This window comes from Filicampus tigris, chromosome 8 (genome assembly GCF_054856515.1).
Source record: "Filicampus tigris isolate MCC_2025a chromosome 8, RoL_Ftig_1.0, whole genome shotgun sequence".
In the NCBI taxonomy this organism is placed as follows: Eukaryota; Metazoa; Chordata; class Actinopteri; order Syngnathiformes; family Syngnathidae; genus Filicampus; species Filicampus tigris.
The window spans coordinates 9,946,113-9,962,380 of record NC_141224.1 but is presented as its reverse complement, the minus strand read 5'-3'; the positions used below and the strand labels follow the sequence as shown (position 1 = coordinate 9,962,380).

The 16,268-nt window shown below is 41.8% G+C and overlaps 1 protein-coding gene across 2 annotated transcripts; it reads left to right on the top strand.

Annotated features, from left to right (window-relative positions):
* The first annotated feature begins 2,490 nt into the window (after window positions 1-2,490).
* On the top strand, window positions 2,491-16,268 carry snx27b (sorting nexin 27b). Of its 2 annotated transcripts, none has more exons than XM_086038860.1 (15): window positions 2,491-2,599; window positions 2,672-2,846; window positions 2,934-4,390; window positions 7,696-7,927; window positions 8,114-8,306; window positions 8,477-8,541; window positions 8,634-8,738; window positions 8,838-8,916; window positions 9,321-9,484; window positions 9,576-9,665; window positions 10,260-10,409; window positions 11,171-11,299; window positions 11,393-11,452; window positions 11,989-12,037; window positions 12,154-16,268. In XM_086038860.1, exons 3-15 carry the CDS (start codon window positions 4,056-4,058, stop codon window positions 12,219-12,221), a joined length of 1,719 nt encoding a protein of 572 aa, XP_085894986.1. In that variant the 5' UTR covers window positions 2,491-2,599; window positions 2,672-2,846; window positions 2,934-4,055; the 3' UTR covers window positions 12,222-16,268. The 2 variants fall into 2 exon arrangements, with proteins under 2 accessions (XP_085894986.1, XP_085894985.1); XM_086038859.1 differs by having other exon boundaries at window positions 11,989-12,051.

Genomic DNA, 16,268 nt, shown 5'->3' with positions numbered 1-16,268 from the left:
GTCATGTCATGTCATGTCGCATGATGTCGTATTGTGCCATACCGTACCATACTGTGCCCTGTCGTGTCATGTGATGTCACGTCACACCATGCCATGCCATGCCAGATTATTTTCATGTCATTTCATGTCAGATCAGATAAGGTCATGTCATGTCATGCCACGTCATGTCATGCCATATTCATATTCTGTTGTTGTTATTGTTGCCATGGCAGCAAAAAAAGTCATTCAAGAAAGCTGTTAAAAGAAATGCCCTAAAGCAATTTTGGGAAACCTGTCTATTAATTGTATGATTACGGCACCACTGAAGGACATCAGCACCTCAAATAATCCATGCAGAAATCTGTAAACACTCTTTTCATGAATAAATTCATGAATAAAATTGTGATGCAAAGGTAAGACATTTTGATACTGTTAAAGTATGTCATGTCATGTCATGTCATCTTCCAAACCGCTTATCCTATACAGGGTCGCGGGTAATTGCTGGAGCCTATCCCAGCCGTCAATGGGCGAAGGCAGACTACACCCCGAACTGGTCGCCAGCCAGTCGCAGGGCACACATAGACACTGTCACTGAGCGGGAATCGATCCCACACTGCCCGCACACAACTCAGGCGTGTGTACCACTACACTATCAGTGGACACTGTTAAAGTATGACTCTGTTTATTACGGTTTATAGTAAGGTAGTAGCTTCACACACCACTGCAAACTCCAATCACAACAGTAAACATGCCTAATGTTCTGGCTGGTGTATGAGAAGCAACGAAAGGCTTGAATTCAGATCCACGTACACAAGATATTCTCTAAACTGCAGGAAATTATGAGCTTTTATATTGCTTGACTGCCTGCACATGATATTTTTTGTACCTTTTCCACATCATTCCAGTCTCTACTCTCTACTCAAGAAAATGCCGCTATATATCTATGGAATAATTAACTCGTACAGTAGCTACATAAATTGAATGTCATTTTGCTCTGTAACTCCAAACCCTCAAATAATCAACATACTGTTACTGTCAGTTGTGTGTTGTTGGGTGTGTTCATTTGAATAATTCCACTGTCAACATCAAATTGGTTATGAGAACCTGTTACAATCACAAACAAGGTGTGTCAGGAGCAAAACTAGACCAAAAATAGAAGCTCATTCCTCAGTAAGAACCGGTAAATAAAAATGTCACGTACAGGTGCGTGTCAAAACATTCTCTTCAGAGCTAATGCGTTGCTTTGAATGCATTTTAAAGCAAAGGTCGGGACATTAGGTTTTGTTATTATTACTCAAAAACTATTCAACTCATTCTCCCGAAAGTTTTGAGATCATGTGATGTTCAGTCAGATTCACCTGGTTCCAGACGCTATGGCGCTATACGCTAATTCCCATCAATTTCCTTTAATTCCCCTTCATGATGGAAAGTTCCCAACTTTGCAAATGAATTTGTGTTTTGGCTAAAGTCCTAAATTCTTACTGGAGAATGAATCATCCATTCATGCTTTGGAGCGCTTGTCCTTTCACAACCTCCTAAATGTACTCTTTCCAAAGATAAAAATTGAAATCTAAAACTTAACTTACAAGAACTTCTCTGTAAAACTGTCTCCGTATTCAAAGCTACTTTAATACTTCTTAGTCAGCCTGACTAACCCATAACTCTCTCTTTGGTGCATACCCCCACCTGTTGTACATATACAGTCAATGCAGTCTGGGTCGCGTTTCCATCTCTCATCAGCAAAACGGGTATACGTCAATGATGGACTGTCTGTTCGCAGACGGACAAAAATCCACTTCACACTGTGCTTAGTCTCTATTTTTGTTTTCTATCGTTTTCTATCGTCTAACGACAGCAAAACGAGCGGCCGTCAGTGACGGACAGACAGACCGGTCCGTCAGTCAGACGGAATGCCCACCTCTGGCAGTTTCTGAAGAGATTCAATAATTTTGACTCTGAAACAATAATTCAATGCCTTAATAAATGAGAATATTCACAGGCGCAAATCAGAGCCTTCAACGAACCTTACACGCATGTTTTGGGAATGGTGGTGGGAGCTCCACTAGTCCACCGTGCTGCTACGTATTAGACATACATGTGCAGAGGTGCCTTGAAATACGAGTAAGATGACTTGTGAACGTCACGGCTAGGCTGTTTTCTGAGTTTGGTCCCATTGATGATCACAATTGGAGCCCGAGAGCTCTTTGATGTCAATTTCAGCTGGCAGCACAAGGCAGTAGAATAACAAATGGCTGCATCCGCAGATGAATAAAAACAGGTGGATTTATCTGCTTAATTCTTATCCTACCAATGCGTCTTTAATCAGAATACCATGTTTACATTAGTGGGGGCACAGAGAACCTACCACTGTATTGCAAAGAACATTTTTGACTTGAGCTCAATATGAAACTTTACTAGGGATTCTTGTCACACTTAGAAAACCGCCATCAGTGTTTTTAGACAAAACACAGCACATCTCACAGCACATCTCACCTTGTTCAAAACGGTGGAAGGATGTGGGTGTGTCGCCAAGTGTTGTATAAAAGATCTGTAGCCATGTTCTGTTGACATTTCTCCTCGCCAACGCCATTTGAACTCGTCAACTGATCACACAAGTTTGGTAAGTGGCGTTTCTTTCCAAATTTTGAGTGTTAAGCATCAAGTACATAGATATGATATTCTCTCCATCCAGAGCCATCATGTGCACTCAAGCAAAGTTGTCAGGAACGTGCACAAAGCCAAGGTTGATAGAAGCAATGTGCATTCTCCAGGAAACATTTATAGAGTATGCTGACAGAACGGGAGACAAAAACAGTATGACACAAGCAGATTTTGCTGTGATGCTGCGTAAAGAGTGCTGCATGCAGGTGAGAGACAGAGAGCGAGAGAGAGAGAAAAAGATGAAATTCCTTCACATTCCAAAGTGGTTTGACTATAGTACTGCTTTTGTTTAGCTCGACAGCAGTCAGTCACTGAAGGAGTTCTTCGACAGGCTGGACTCCAATGGTGACGGTGTTATGGATTTCAATGAGTTTTGTGTTCTCATGGCAACATTCCTTACATTGTTGTCACCTTCATGAAAACATAATTTGAATGTTTATGCTTTCTTTAACAAGCAATGATTTTAAGCCCTCTCTTACAGTTTTAGCCATATAATGTGATTGACTTATTTTCTCAGTTTGAACAATAAATTATTTGGTTGACTGTCTTATGTGGAAAAAAAATAAAACGCTGTTACACTTTTTAACTTTTTACACTGTATGGTATGTGTGCCCACTGAAGTGTTTATGTCACTGCTGCCACCTACTGTTGAGTTTTTGAATAATTAAACGTGTCAGGGTGAATCCACCTGTCGAAGTTCCATTTAATCAAATGATGTATTAATTATAGAGCTAATCGTTTCTGCCTGGCGAGCCTACTGTGTTGTTTCACATACATAAAGAAAGAAAGTTAATTTAAAGAAAAAGATGTGGAATATTTGAATTCACACTTTTTATTTTGTCTGTTTGAATTTCAAGCGCCGTTTAAGCAATAAATAAATCAGAACTCACTAGTTAGGCTACTCACTACTTGAGCAGGGTTTTTTTTTCAGTTACTCTTACTCGAGTAATTGGAGGTGGGCTTTTTACTTTAGTGAGTAATATTATTCGAACGTAACATCACTCTCATGGCTTCCTGCGAGTAGGTCAGCTTTGTGTTCTACTAAAGTGATCCAGATTTCACACGTCAATTGTAGTCTATTCAGACGACATTATTTCAAGTATTCACACGTTTTGTGACGTTTTGTTTGGTGGTTTTTCCTTGAGATTTGTTTAAAAGAGATGTTTTTCAAATGTAAATACGTGCCTTTGCAAACAAAGGTTAGGGAATGGAACACAAGCGACCACTGATTCAGCTCACGTGAACGCGCTGAGGCGCGGTCTCGTTAATCATCGGCTTCTTTCGGGGGTTTCCGCTCTCCCGGACAGTTTAATGGTTTAGCTAGCACAGCTGATTAGCCTGCTGCTACCCAGCTATTATACGTCACTTATTCATCGTTTTCCAAACTAGGACGGATGGCACGAGTCCTATAACAAATGGCGGATGTCGAGGGGCACGCATTTTGTACGCCACTGCCTCAGCATTCAGCGTGTAACGGCACCCGGAGTGGCGACATTACGCCGGACACCGGCGGCGGCTTCGGCGGCTTCCAGAGCCCGCGCACCACCGTGACGTCGGGCCCACGGCTCATCCGAATGGTCAAGTCAGACTCGGGCTACGGTTTCAACGTCCGGGGCCAAGTTAGTGAAGGAGGGCAACTCCGGAGCATTAACGGGGAACTGTACGCTCCGCTGCAGCACGTCAGCGCTGTCCTGCCGGGAGGTGCCGCCGACAGAGCCGGCATTTCGAAAGGGGACAGGATTCTTGAGGTGTAAGTGGATTTGCTTTCATATGAACATTGTGGTAAAGGGCCACCCGCGCTTTTATTGTTTGTGCACAAAATCAACGCGACAGACTGAGTGCCAGTGTTAAAGCTGCACTGGGACGGTGAATGGATTGTTTGTGCAAGGGTCATTATACATTCCTGTCACACTAGTTCAAGCTCACCCCCACACACGTCCAACATCCCCCACTTCTCATTCGTACATGTTTTTTATTGTACCTATCACCACCAAGCCAACTCACTCCCATCAAGCATCACTAAATTCGTGACTTGCTGGCATCCTAATATTTCACCGCATAACGCCGTGCCGGTGGGATTTGGTGACTGATGTTGCTCTGTTGCTATGGAGAGGAGCGTGCAGCATCCGCTTCAGCATCATCTGCGCGTGTGTGCGTGCAAGGTATGCAAAAAGACAGGAACGGTCATCGCTGATTGGCTTTGCTCTGGCAAAGCTGCCATCTCATTGGCTGGCAGCTGCATGCCCGCTTTGTCGATGGATGGCCTGGCAGTTTAGTTGACCCCATTATTTCTGAGCACTTATGTACAGATTTTGTCATTGCCCCTATGAGCCTTTATATTGAAAATGGTCGCATACATATATCAAGTTTGTGCCTTGTTGCACCATTTTTTATACTGTTTGTACACTATTTTTGTGTTACCCATTTAATCTTACTCTTTCAATGTATGTATTTAAATGTTGGTATTGTTTAAAAAGTGTGTTTAAGACCTGAAATTCAAATGCTCTCATATAAATGCTATTAAAACATGGCTATGCTGTCTAGTATATAATCCCAATAATGTACAGTACAGTACAGTAAACTGAGTACTGCCACAAATTGCAAAAAATAAATAAATAAATGAGTAAATGACGCGCACACTGAAAGTGTTCATGTTTGCCGTACATTCAACTGTAATACCACAAACCATGATTCCAAAACACTTTAATTGCTTCCAATATTTGATTTTAAAAAAAACTATGCGCCAAAAGTGTGAGGACACTAGCATATATTTCGCCTCTTTGCAATCCAAATACTATTCAGTGTGTCGGCAGCAACGTGTCAACCACTGGTAATGCTCTAGAACAGGAAAATCAGATGACGAGACGTACACACACACTGACAATCGGGCTGAATTTGAGCATTTCACCCCCTTCTGATCAAAGTCAGCAAATACACAATTCTAGGATGTCTCTGGGTTGCATTAAGAGTCATTATATTTTTTCCCTCCCTAGTCTGTTTGGAACACAGTCTTGCCTATCAGTTAGCCTATAGCTTCTTTGTTTTCTTCTTCAACTACTACCACTCTTTGTTGTTTGTAGCTCCCAGTAGTCTGTATTGAATAAACCAAAGTCAACTTGTATGACAACGATAGAATCCTGATCTATAGCATACCACATCATGTTAGATACAGTAAAGGTAGTGTAATGGCATAATGCTCATGTATGGCCGCTATTGGATCATGCACACTGCTGTTGGTGATGTGGCTGCTGACAGATGTAACAAAATGAATTGTGAGGTTTATATGGCTATACTCACTGTCACTGCTCGTATTCATCCTGATGTTAACAAACGGATAGGATGGATGGATAATGACCAAAACAGACTTTTTCAAGGATTTTTTAGTAGGATGATTTCAAGCGAGTAGAGCATGTTTTTCACTTCCTGACCACAAAAGTGAATACGTTTGAGCCCCTGAAAATGGAGTTACGAGACTTCTTTCAAATGTGTCGTGATTTACATGATTTACAAATTACTTCATTGTCCAAGTACTTATACAAAGGCTTGAATGTGCCTTTTTGTCACCCCCAGTTTTGCAGAGAGGGTGGAATCATAAATGACTAACAACAACAACAACAAAAAAGATCTTGTAACAAGTGATCCAAGGCAATTGAAAACATAAATCATTCCCTGGAAACACGGGGAAGCAACCAGCTTGATGACACAGTGGAAAGTGCTGAGGCAGCAGGACCAAAAGTTACTGCATGAGGTGCTTATGGAGTCATAAAACTGCAGGATTGAAGTGCTGCCAAAGTGCTAAGTCAGTGCTTTGCACTGGTCACCACTTTTTTGTCATTACACCTGCTTGCTGCCCCCAGTCTTCCTCCAGGCTTCATTTGTTGTATCCATGTTGTATACCACCGTGCTGTGTGACGTAATAATAGCAGCTGACACCAGATCAGCTGTCAGTCACAAGTTCCACTGAAAGCATTTCCTGTTGGTCTAGGTTCATCAGCAACTTGCTTCACTGCTCTTCTCCTCCAGACCATTATCAAGCATCTACAACACAAAATACCATCGGGTCCCTTTGGGAATTGTTTTAATTAGCCTAAAGCACACTTTTGGCAGCTGCGTTAAGCATAAACATCTGTTCCGCAGACTTAAGACTATGCTGTCCTTGTTTCATGGTGGCCTTAAAATAATAAATCTCAGAAAATCTGCACAAAAACCCAACTTCCAATTTTAATGTTTTTTTTTTCCTCCATTTGCTTATAAAAATATATATCATGACATTATAGTATTCCCCGCTATTCGCAGAGAATAGGGACCGAGCCCTGCCGTGAATAGCGACAATCTGACACCGATTGATGCAACCCTTGCCTGAAGATGCCACAAGATGGTGGCAAAGCACTACTTTTCTACATACAGCTGCAATTGTTGTTTTTTAAAGTGTTCAATATCTGAATTTGAGTTGTATAGACAGGATGATGGCGTGTCTAAATGAAGCTCCTTTTGTCACTTCAACATTGTTTTTTTGGGGGGCACTGAGATTCCACATTAACCCACTGATAAATTGAGTTATCCGATTAAAGTGGAAGTCAACCCAAACATTTTTTTTTCAATATTATGTTCTGTGCAAGCCCATTAGTTGAAACAAGGCATTCTGATTGTGGCTGTGTCTTTCCACCTGTGGGAACATCAAGTTCAAACAAGCTGTGGTAGGCTATATTAAATTGGCTAACATCAATACAGTTCTTTGACCTGGGCACAAATAGTGACTCGCAAATATGTGACGGAACACTGTCATGTGTTTCTAGTTTCTAGTTACCCTCTTCAAGTACAAGAGACCTACTGAATGACAACATATGAACCAAGAAAGCTAGTTAGCTGCCATTCTTTTAGCTATTGGCTCACTTTGATAAGAGGAAGATTTCGGGTCAATTTTCAGTATCATAATATTGTAAATGTTCATAAGTGGTCTTAACTTGTGCTCAGAAATTCTGCAGCGAGAAGCAGTTGCAATTTTTCCATATTTGATGGTATCGAATGTCTGCTTTTCTTTCTTCCTTGGAATAGAAACAGAGTGAATGTCGAAGGCGCGACACACAAGCAGGTGGTGGACCTGATCCGGGCCGGAGAGAGGGAGCTGGTATTGACCGTGCTCTCAGTCCCGCCTCAGGAAGCCGACTGTCTGGATGTCGGGGACGATGGCTCGGCCCAGTCCTGTTACGACTACTCCGACAAGCAGGCCGTGCCCATCTCTGTGCCCAGCTATAAACACACTGAGCTCAACCAAGAAAAGTTTGTGGTGAGTACTCGAGTGGAAGACGGTGGATACCACCGGAAAGTTATGGTCAATGAGTGTATACAATGGAACCTCTAAAGTCCAATGCTAATTAAAGAGGAAGCTGTTGTTTGAGGAAATGTGCCATATGCTGAAGTTATATTTATTAAATGCTTATCAGGTTCAACCCTACCGGTTCTCTCCCTCTAGGTTTATAATGTCCACATGGCGGGAAGGCAGCTGTGCTCGAAACGCTACAGAGAGTTTGTGATTCTGCACCAAAACATGAGGAGAGAGTTTGCCAACTTCACGTTCCCCAAGTTGCCCGGGAAATGGCCTTTTTCTCTGTCGGAGCAGCAGCTGGATGCGCGTCGCAGAGGCCTGGAAGAATACCTGGAGAGAGGTGTGTACAGTAGTGTAAAGGTTCTTAGAAGTGTCTTTGAGTGCACCTTGTAGCATGCATCATAAGTCCCAAGTATTTAAAAATATTTATAATATTTTCTATTTTCACACTGAACTGGAAAGACTTATCAAATATTCATCCTTTCCGCCTATTATACCGTTTATCTGCAGTGTGCTCTGTGAGGGTCATTGGCGAAAGTGACATCATGCAGGAGTTCCTGTCAGAGTCCGACGAAGTACGAAATGACTGCTGTCGTCTAAATGCGTGCATGTGCTTTGCTGCACCGCAGCACGTTACCTCACCACATCTTTCCCTCCGATGATTTAGAACTACAACGGCATGTGGGATGTGGACTTGAGAATAGCCGTTCCCGATAAGACCACGCTCACTGTGCGGGTTCGCAAAAATTCCACCACTGACCAAGTATACCAGGTACCAAACAAAAAGAAATTGTTCATCACATCACATAATCATCACAGTCATGTTAGAATCCTCATACCTAAATCCTTGACCCCTTTCTTCGTCTTTCAGGCTTTGGTCATGAAACTAGGGATGGACAGCATAACGGCCAGCTACTTTGCACTGTTTGAGGTCATCAACCACACCTTCTGTGAGTAAAGGTTATAATTGAACACCAAAGTTGCACCCTTTTATTATATACGTGACTCACATTTCCCTTTAATTAGAAGTCAGTGCGACCCAATGAAAGGGTAAAAGGAAGAAAAGTAAAGTGGAGGAAATAATGTGAAAACGTTTTTAATAAAATGAAATGTAACACATAAAATAAAGCAAAACTACTCACATTGACTGTAAAGAATAAATATATCAATTAATATTTGTATTTTATACACTACACACATTTACGTTTTGCATTTTACCTCAACTGAGAGTTACCTGGCCCATCTGTCCATTTTCAAAAATCAAATGAGGCCCTTGTTTGTCTTTTGCGGCATACTTGCTACTATATTTCGGATTTGTTGGCTTTCTTCAGCTGTTCTCCTTTCTTCTGTTCAGTACGTAAGCTTGCCCCCAACGAGTTCCCCCACAAACTGTACGTGCACAACTATACCTCAGCCATCCCTGGAACCTGCCTCACAATGCGCAAATGGCTCTTCACGACCAAAGAGGAGACCTTGCTCAATGACAGCCAACTTGCTGTGTGCTACTTCTTCCACCAGGTGTGTGCTGTGTTGTGGTGTGAATGTGCTCTAATGGTGGAACATTTATTTTGCCCCCCCCCCTTTAAAATAGATTCCTTTTTTTTTACAGGCCTTGGAGGATGTAAAGAAAGGTTTCATCAAAGTAGAGCAAAAGTCCTACCAGCTGCAGAAGGTTGCAGAGCAGAAAAATATGTCCGTGGTCAGTCACTCTCTCATATACAGACGCAACCCGTAATAGTTTTACCGTAGCTTTTCAATCCAGGTTTATCATCAGCTAAAAAATATGAATTTATGGGAATTGTCCTAAATCCCGAGCTAGGTAATGTCCTTAACATCCCACTTGAGTAAATCATCTCGACACTTTTCATGTAATTGATAACACTACGGTAATCATCATATACACAGTAAGAAGATGGAATAGTCCATTGCAAGAGAAGGGAAGTGGGAGCTCTCCAAATGTTCATGAGCGATTAAGCATGTTGATTTGTTTTTAAGGGTGTGAATTAAGCCTAAAACAACAGTAATTCCTTTAAAAAGAAGAAAATGTTATTACGTAATCCATTTTTATTGGACTTTTGGAGAGGTCTGTAAATAACTTTCAGTCATGAGCCAGATGCTGCTTCACCAAGTCAAAAGGACAAATTTGATCACATATGTATTTAGAATCCATTGTGGCAAGCGTATAAAACTAAAAACAATCTGTCATTATTCAAGCATCAGAAAAGATCAGAAGTTTCATCATGTTTCACGTCGCGTTTAAACCTGCGCTGTCCTTTCCCCTGTACCTTTACAGTATCTGAGTTTGTTGAGAGGCTGCGAGGGCTACAATGAAATCTTGTTCCCTCACTGCTCGTGCGACTCCAGGCGTAAAGGCCACGTCATCGCGGCCATCAGCATTCAGCACTTCAAGCTGCACGCCTGCACAGAGGAGGGGACAATCGAGGCAAGGGCAACTGCTTCTTAGCGTCTGCCACTTTACTATACACATAAACTCTCCGGGCACGTCACGTGTTACACTTACACAATCTAATGAAATCCAATACATGGGCTACTTATGAGAAAATACTGGCATGTGCTCCAATAGATTCCCTCGCCGCTCTTAGTTGCTGTGTGCGTTGTTCCCTTGAAGAAATAAACACTGTGCACCTCAGAAAAAAAAAAAAAACTTGTGGTACTATTAGGGGTCAGTAATTCAAATTGGATTTGCACGTCCGCCTCACAGTTCAGAGGTCGTGGGTTCGATTCCGGCTCCGGCCTCCCTGTGTGGAGTTCTCCCCGTGCCTGCGTGAGTTTTCTCCGGGTACTCCGGTTTCCTCCCACATTCCAAAAACATGCATGGTAAGTTGATTGGACTCTCTAAATTGCCCCTAGGAGTGATTGTGAGTGCGGATGTTTGTCTCTGTGTGCCCTGCGATTGGCTGGCAACCAAATCAGGGTGTCCCCCGCCTACTGCCCGAAGACAACTGGGATAGGCTCCAGCACGCCCCGCGACCCTTGTGAGGAGAAGCGGTATCGATAACGGATGGATGGATGGATGGACTTTTTGATGCAGATCTTGTATTGGATCTAATGCAGGTGTACCTAATGTAGTGGCCAGTAAACGTTCATCTTAAGCTCTTGGACCAGGGTTTGATCTGCGGTACTTTCTGTCCGTTGTGTCTGCTGCATTTCACAATGTCCCAATGGACTCCAATGTGCTTTCAGAACCAGGTGATTGCCTTTGAGTGGGGAGAGATGCAGAGGTGGGACACCGACGAAGAGGGCATGGCCTTTTGCTTCGAGTACGCGCGAGGGGAGAAGAAACCACGTTGGGTGAAGATATTCACACCTTATGTGAGAAAACAGCTCTTTGTTTTGGTTTTTAATCACATGAAAGGAGTGGATTCATTTGGCATTCGACCATAACGGACTTCTTTGTCATTCCAGTTTAACTACATGCATGAATGCTTCGAGAGAGTTTTCTGCGAGCTCAAGTGGAGAAAGGAGGTAAGGACCCTGCACTTTTGGCTGCGTCCCAGTTTCGTCATGGTATCATCACTTACGGCTCCAAGATCTTTGGGGAAGAGCTTGGGAAGATTATGTAACCACAGTCGTTTGCGTTTTTTGAAGCATTAGAGACTCTTGTCTGGTCGGGGGTCAGTGTGAGCTCAGACTTTATCATGGATGATGACTTGCGTCAATGACAGTGTAGTAAATTGGCCATTTTTAGAGTATTTAATTACCAATTGAAGTTGATTTTGGGGTGGTGTTGTGTTGATTTTGGTGAGCAATATGATCGCAATAAATGGTATTTGAATTTGAACAATGGCGTGTTTGGTAATCAAAATGGCATTTTTTTTTTTAATTTCTTGAAAAGTAGTGATTATTATTTTTATTTTTTGGAGGCGAAGAGTCCGCCTGACAGCAGCAATAGGAACATGCTTTTGACAATGGAAAAGTGTCATAACAAGAGCCAAGCAATGCGGGGGAAGGGAGGGGGGTGACATTGTTTGGAACCAATCCGATCCTTTCAATGTCCACAGGTGGAGGAGGAGGCTACGGACAAAGACAACAAGAACGTCTCCCACGATGGTATGTGTGGCAAGGTAAGGCTATGCCTGCCTCTGTCCCAATAAGCAAAAACCTGACATGATATTTCCTGTTTTTTCTCATGTCTATTTCTGACCCCGTCCTGTTTGCTGTGGCAGAATATTTTCCAGCTGCTGAGATACCGAAGGGATGGAGGCACCCAGCAAGAGAGATCGTTACCTCTTGACTACGCGGCAGAATCCTCCACTCTGCTCAGCCCGGCCCTCTTCTGAACGCGGAGACACTCTCAGCGGTTCAGGACATAGTCAGCATTTACGCTTCCGTCCAACAGACCCCCAATTTCCATACATAGGAACCAGCAAACATCTGCAAAACAACAAATAGAAAACTCGAGAATCCAGCACATAATCATGCATTAAGAGCCTCAAGAACAACTTCAGTGAAGTGTGGACAAAGCGAGGTAAGTTAGCCTTAATAGACTGAGATGAACAGATAAGGTCTTTTGCAACTTTTTAAAAGGGGAAATGGAAAATACGGAGCACGGGACCTTGATCCTCAGGCAGTTTTGGCACGTTGTAATGGGTTGTAAACGCGTACGGGAGCTGATCACGCAAGAGGAGGTCTTGTAAGAGCAATGCAAAATAGACTCGTCAGAGCGCTAACAGAAGATACGGCAGCCTTTGCCTTTTACGCAGAGCCGCAACGATATTGCCAAAAGTGTGTGTGCTTTTACACGATGACACGGCGTCACGCAATTTATTACATTATGTGTGACGTGTCCACATTACGGCTCAAGTACTGCAAATATTTCGCGTCAGTGTCATTCAAAAGTCAAACTCAGTGGAATCTTTGTTTTTCTTTTTTAATTAATTTATCATTTTGTAATGTGGCAAATGAAAGAAGAGGAGAAAAGAATCCAGTTTTGGAAAGGTTGTGTGAAATTGACGTGTACAGTGGTGCCTTGACTTACTAGTCTAATTTGATCCCTGACCATGCTCATATCTCAAAACACTCAGAACTCAAGTAATCCTCTTACTGTATACGCTCCTAGTATAGACAGAGACACGCATAAAGATTTTGCAACAAACTTTCTAAGTTGCAATAACATTAATATTAGTTTTTATTATTTATTATTATTTTATTATTAATTATTCATGTAAGCTAGAGAAGATACTGTCTGCCTTCATTTGTTGGTTTCGTTTTTTGTTCAGATATCCATTGCTTATTTATAACGACACCAATGCTATTTTTTAACCCGTATATGGCGCATTGCATTGTGTGTTAGCAATAAGCTAGCAGAGATTCTTAAGGCAAACTTTTGAGGTTCTTTTAAATATACAATTTAGTTTAGCATTAAGCAGATGAAAGAGCCTCTTATTTGAAGGCTTGTTCACTGTGTGCCAAATTTCTGCTTGAGTTGAGTTGAATTTGCTGCCACCATCTAGCGCTTGTACCTCACACTTTTTCAAAAAGTAAAAATCAAGTCAGGACACTTATAAGTCAAGGAACCACTCTATATGCAAGACATCTCATATGGTGGATTGCTTGATCCACAAGTATTACAGGATGCCATCAACTGAGGTTATAGAAAGTGAGCTCCTGTTAAAATAGCAAGTGTTTCAGTTTAAAAAAAAAAAAACATGGGACCATGATCAACCATTTCAAAACATCTTTTCAGAAAATGGGCTCATCTATAATCTGTGCAAAGAAGCAATCTTTGGGAAGCACCTTTTGACTTAACAGGGGGCATTCAGTCATATTTGGGTTGCAGTCTATGAGCAAGTGGTCCAAATGTGCCACATTGCGAGGACACTGCCCATTTTCAGCTTTTCGGTTGGATTTAGGTCAGAATCTGTTGTGGATTGAATTCTAGTTTTCCACTATTTTAACAAGGTGTTTTCATTTTCTCTCTCCTCGGTAGAATGTCATTTGCACTGTAGTTTACTTACTGGTTAATAACCCACTGTGTGTTCCACAAAGGGCCGTCATTCCCCCTCATTTATTTATTTATTTCATTTAAACAAGCCTAAGGATTTAAGTCGTTGTGGGGTATTAGCATGAAAAAAAAGTGACAGTTGTTTCCTCTGAGCTGTGTGCATGACCCAGACCGAACAGCAGGGGTCCTTCTCCCCCTGCCGGCTTCCCCACTGGCAGTGATTACTTTGTCCACACGATTTATAACAGGCCTTAATTCAAACATACGACAATTTATCGCTGCAGATGCTTCCTCGCTCCGCGGGTAAATCCCTCATGCTCTCTCAATTCAGCCGGTATTTGGCAAATATTTACAACAGCACTAACGAAATTCATGCTGAGCAAATGTAAGGATACGTGCACTTTCGATAAGGCTGAACACGCGGTTGCCCGCAGTCTAATGTGATGAACTGTCTAATTGAATATCCTGTTATTGTTTCCTGAGTAATCTAATACAAACGGCACCGAAATGAGGAATGTAATAAGAGATTGTAATTTCATTTTATCACGTTATTCAAACAAAATATGCAACATTAAGATCCACGAAACGTGAATATATAGAGATGTTTATTATTATTTGTATTTCACGTCATTTAGGAGGGAAAGGTAGTAATTGTGGTAATCAAAACAGAACACGCATGTTTTCCTTAATCAGTGTTGTTGATGATGTCATCAAAACCAAGTCAGGCACTTACTGACTGAGCTCATGAGCTCCGACAGGAGAGCTGTTTCAAATTCTGCCTTATAATGATAATGATGCTTGACGCGATAATAGTATTAATCATGTAAAGTTTTAATGTAATAATGTTATTTTGTTCTTCGATGGAATCATCAGTCCATGTTTCCCCACATCCACACTTGAATTGCGGCTTACTTTAAGAATGTCAAAAATGTTCATTAAAACATCGCCTGTAGGGTTAATTAACATTTTATAATTCCACCTGTTTGATCCTGCAACAAATTAATTCACTATGCATTATTCCCCATGGGGGAAAAGTGCTTTTAAAATGAGAGCAACTCGGAAGTCTGCCATTGTCACGGCATCGATTGTGCTAAACGTTTGATTTTCTACTGACTACATGTAAATCCTTTAAAAAGTCTGTGATGTGAAAATAAGTCTTGTAAATTTGACACACCACAGAGATTAGCGTTAACGACCAACCCTGCCAAATGTGATTTGAAAAAAATCCTCAAATATACGTTCATCATGCCATCTCTCTGTGATATGCATGCACTCACAGCAGACAATGAGGCGCTCTAAAGCGGCTATGCCAGCCCGAAGCCGCGGTCTACATGCTGGCTGTCAAGTTGGACTTTTTAATTTTTTTATTTAATTTTTTCGCTCTTCCACCTTTCTCTGGGTAACGCACTTGCACTCGCAGCTGACAACAAGGCGCTCTAAAGTGAGTGAAGACATAACCAGTTAGCTAACTGCAGGTCACAATTGCACTGAATAATCGCAAATGCAAAGAAAGGCACTCAAATTCTTATCGGTGGGCAAGGGCCGACTCACGCTGAACTCAAGAATGCGTCGCACACACCGTTATTTTAGCCACAGCCCAAAAAAGACAGGAAAATTGAAATAGTGAAAATAGTTTAACGCTATAACTCCACAATGTAATCTACATAGTTCTCAGTCTTTGCACGTTTTTCAGCAATTATCTTTTTATGATGTATTTCGAAACCAATCTCTGAATTCACTTCACAGGGTCTTTAATGGCTGCCCTCATTCACAAACAGAATTTCTAGAATCTTTTCTGGAAGTTTCATGCTGTTGACTGTTTCCCGCTGTCCGATCTAAAAATTGATCTATGTGGCTGAAGTTAATTTGCAGGGTTTTTTTTCTCAAGCTGCTGCGTCTCTCACACTTAAAAAAAACTGCTGCGCTCAAGCACTAGGTGATAGCAATGTTAATGCATCTTGCAAGTTGTTATGTTACTTTCCTCTAAAAGTCTTCAGGTGATTAATGAGCGTCTACACAGTTGTGTGAAGGAGGCCTAATTGAATGTGATGAGCTTCGAATTGATCGCTTTGAGTTTGCCGGAGCCATTTTTGCAGGCTTCTGTTAGTTTAGTGGGCCGTGTCTGATGTTCTCGATTGTCCGTGCACGTCCGCTTCTCTCGCTCAGTCCCGCTTGAGACTAATTTGTCGCCTTGATTATTTATTTAACGATGGGATCAATTTCTGCATCTCCGATAATAATAGCCCCCCCGAAAAAGATGAATGACAACCTGCAGATTGTTGTCTTATTGTAATAAATTGTAAAGTATTCTTTTAAATAAACTGTTTTATTGATGCA

Bases quoted from the DNA above. Each gene is read 5' to 3' on its own strand.
- snx27b (XM_086038859.1), top strand. From the start codon at position 4,056: ATGGCGGATGTCGAGGGGCACGCATTTTGTACGCCACTGCCTCAGCAT. The intron at 8,739-8,837 runs GTACCAAACAAA...TTCGTCTTTCAG, and splicing joins CCACTGACCAAGTATACCAG to GCTTTGGTCATGAAACTAGG. The intron at 11,453-11,988 runs GTAAGGACCCTG...CAATGTCCACAG, and splicing joins AGCTCAAGTGGAGAAAGGAG to GTGGAGGAGGAGGCTACGGA.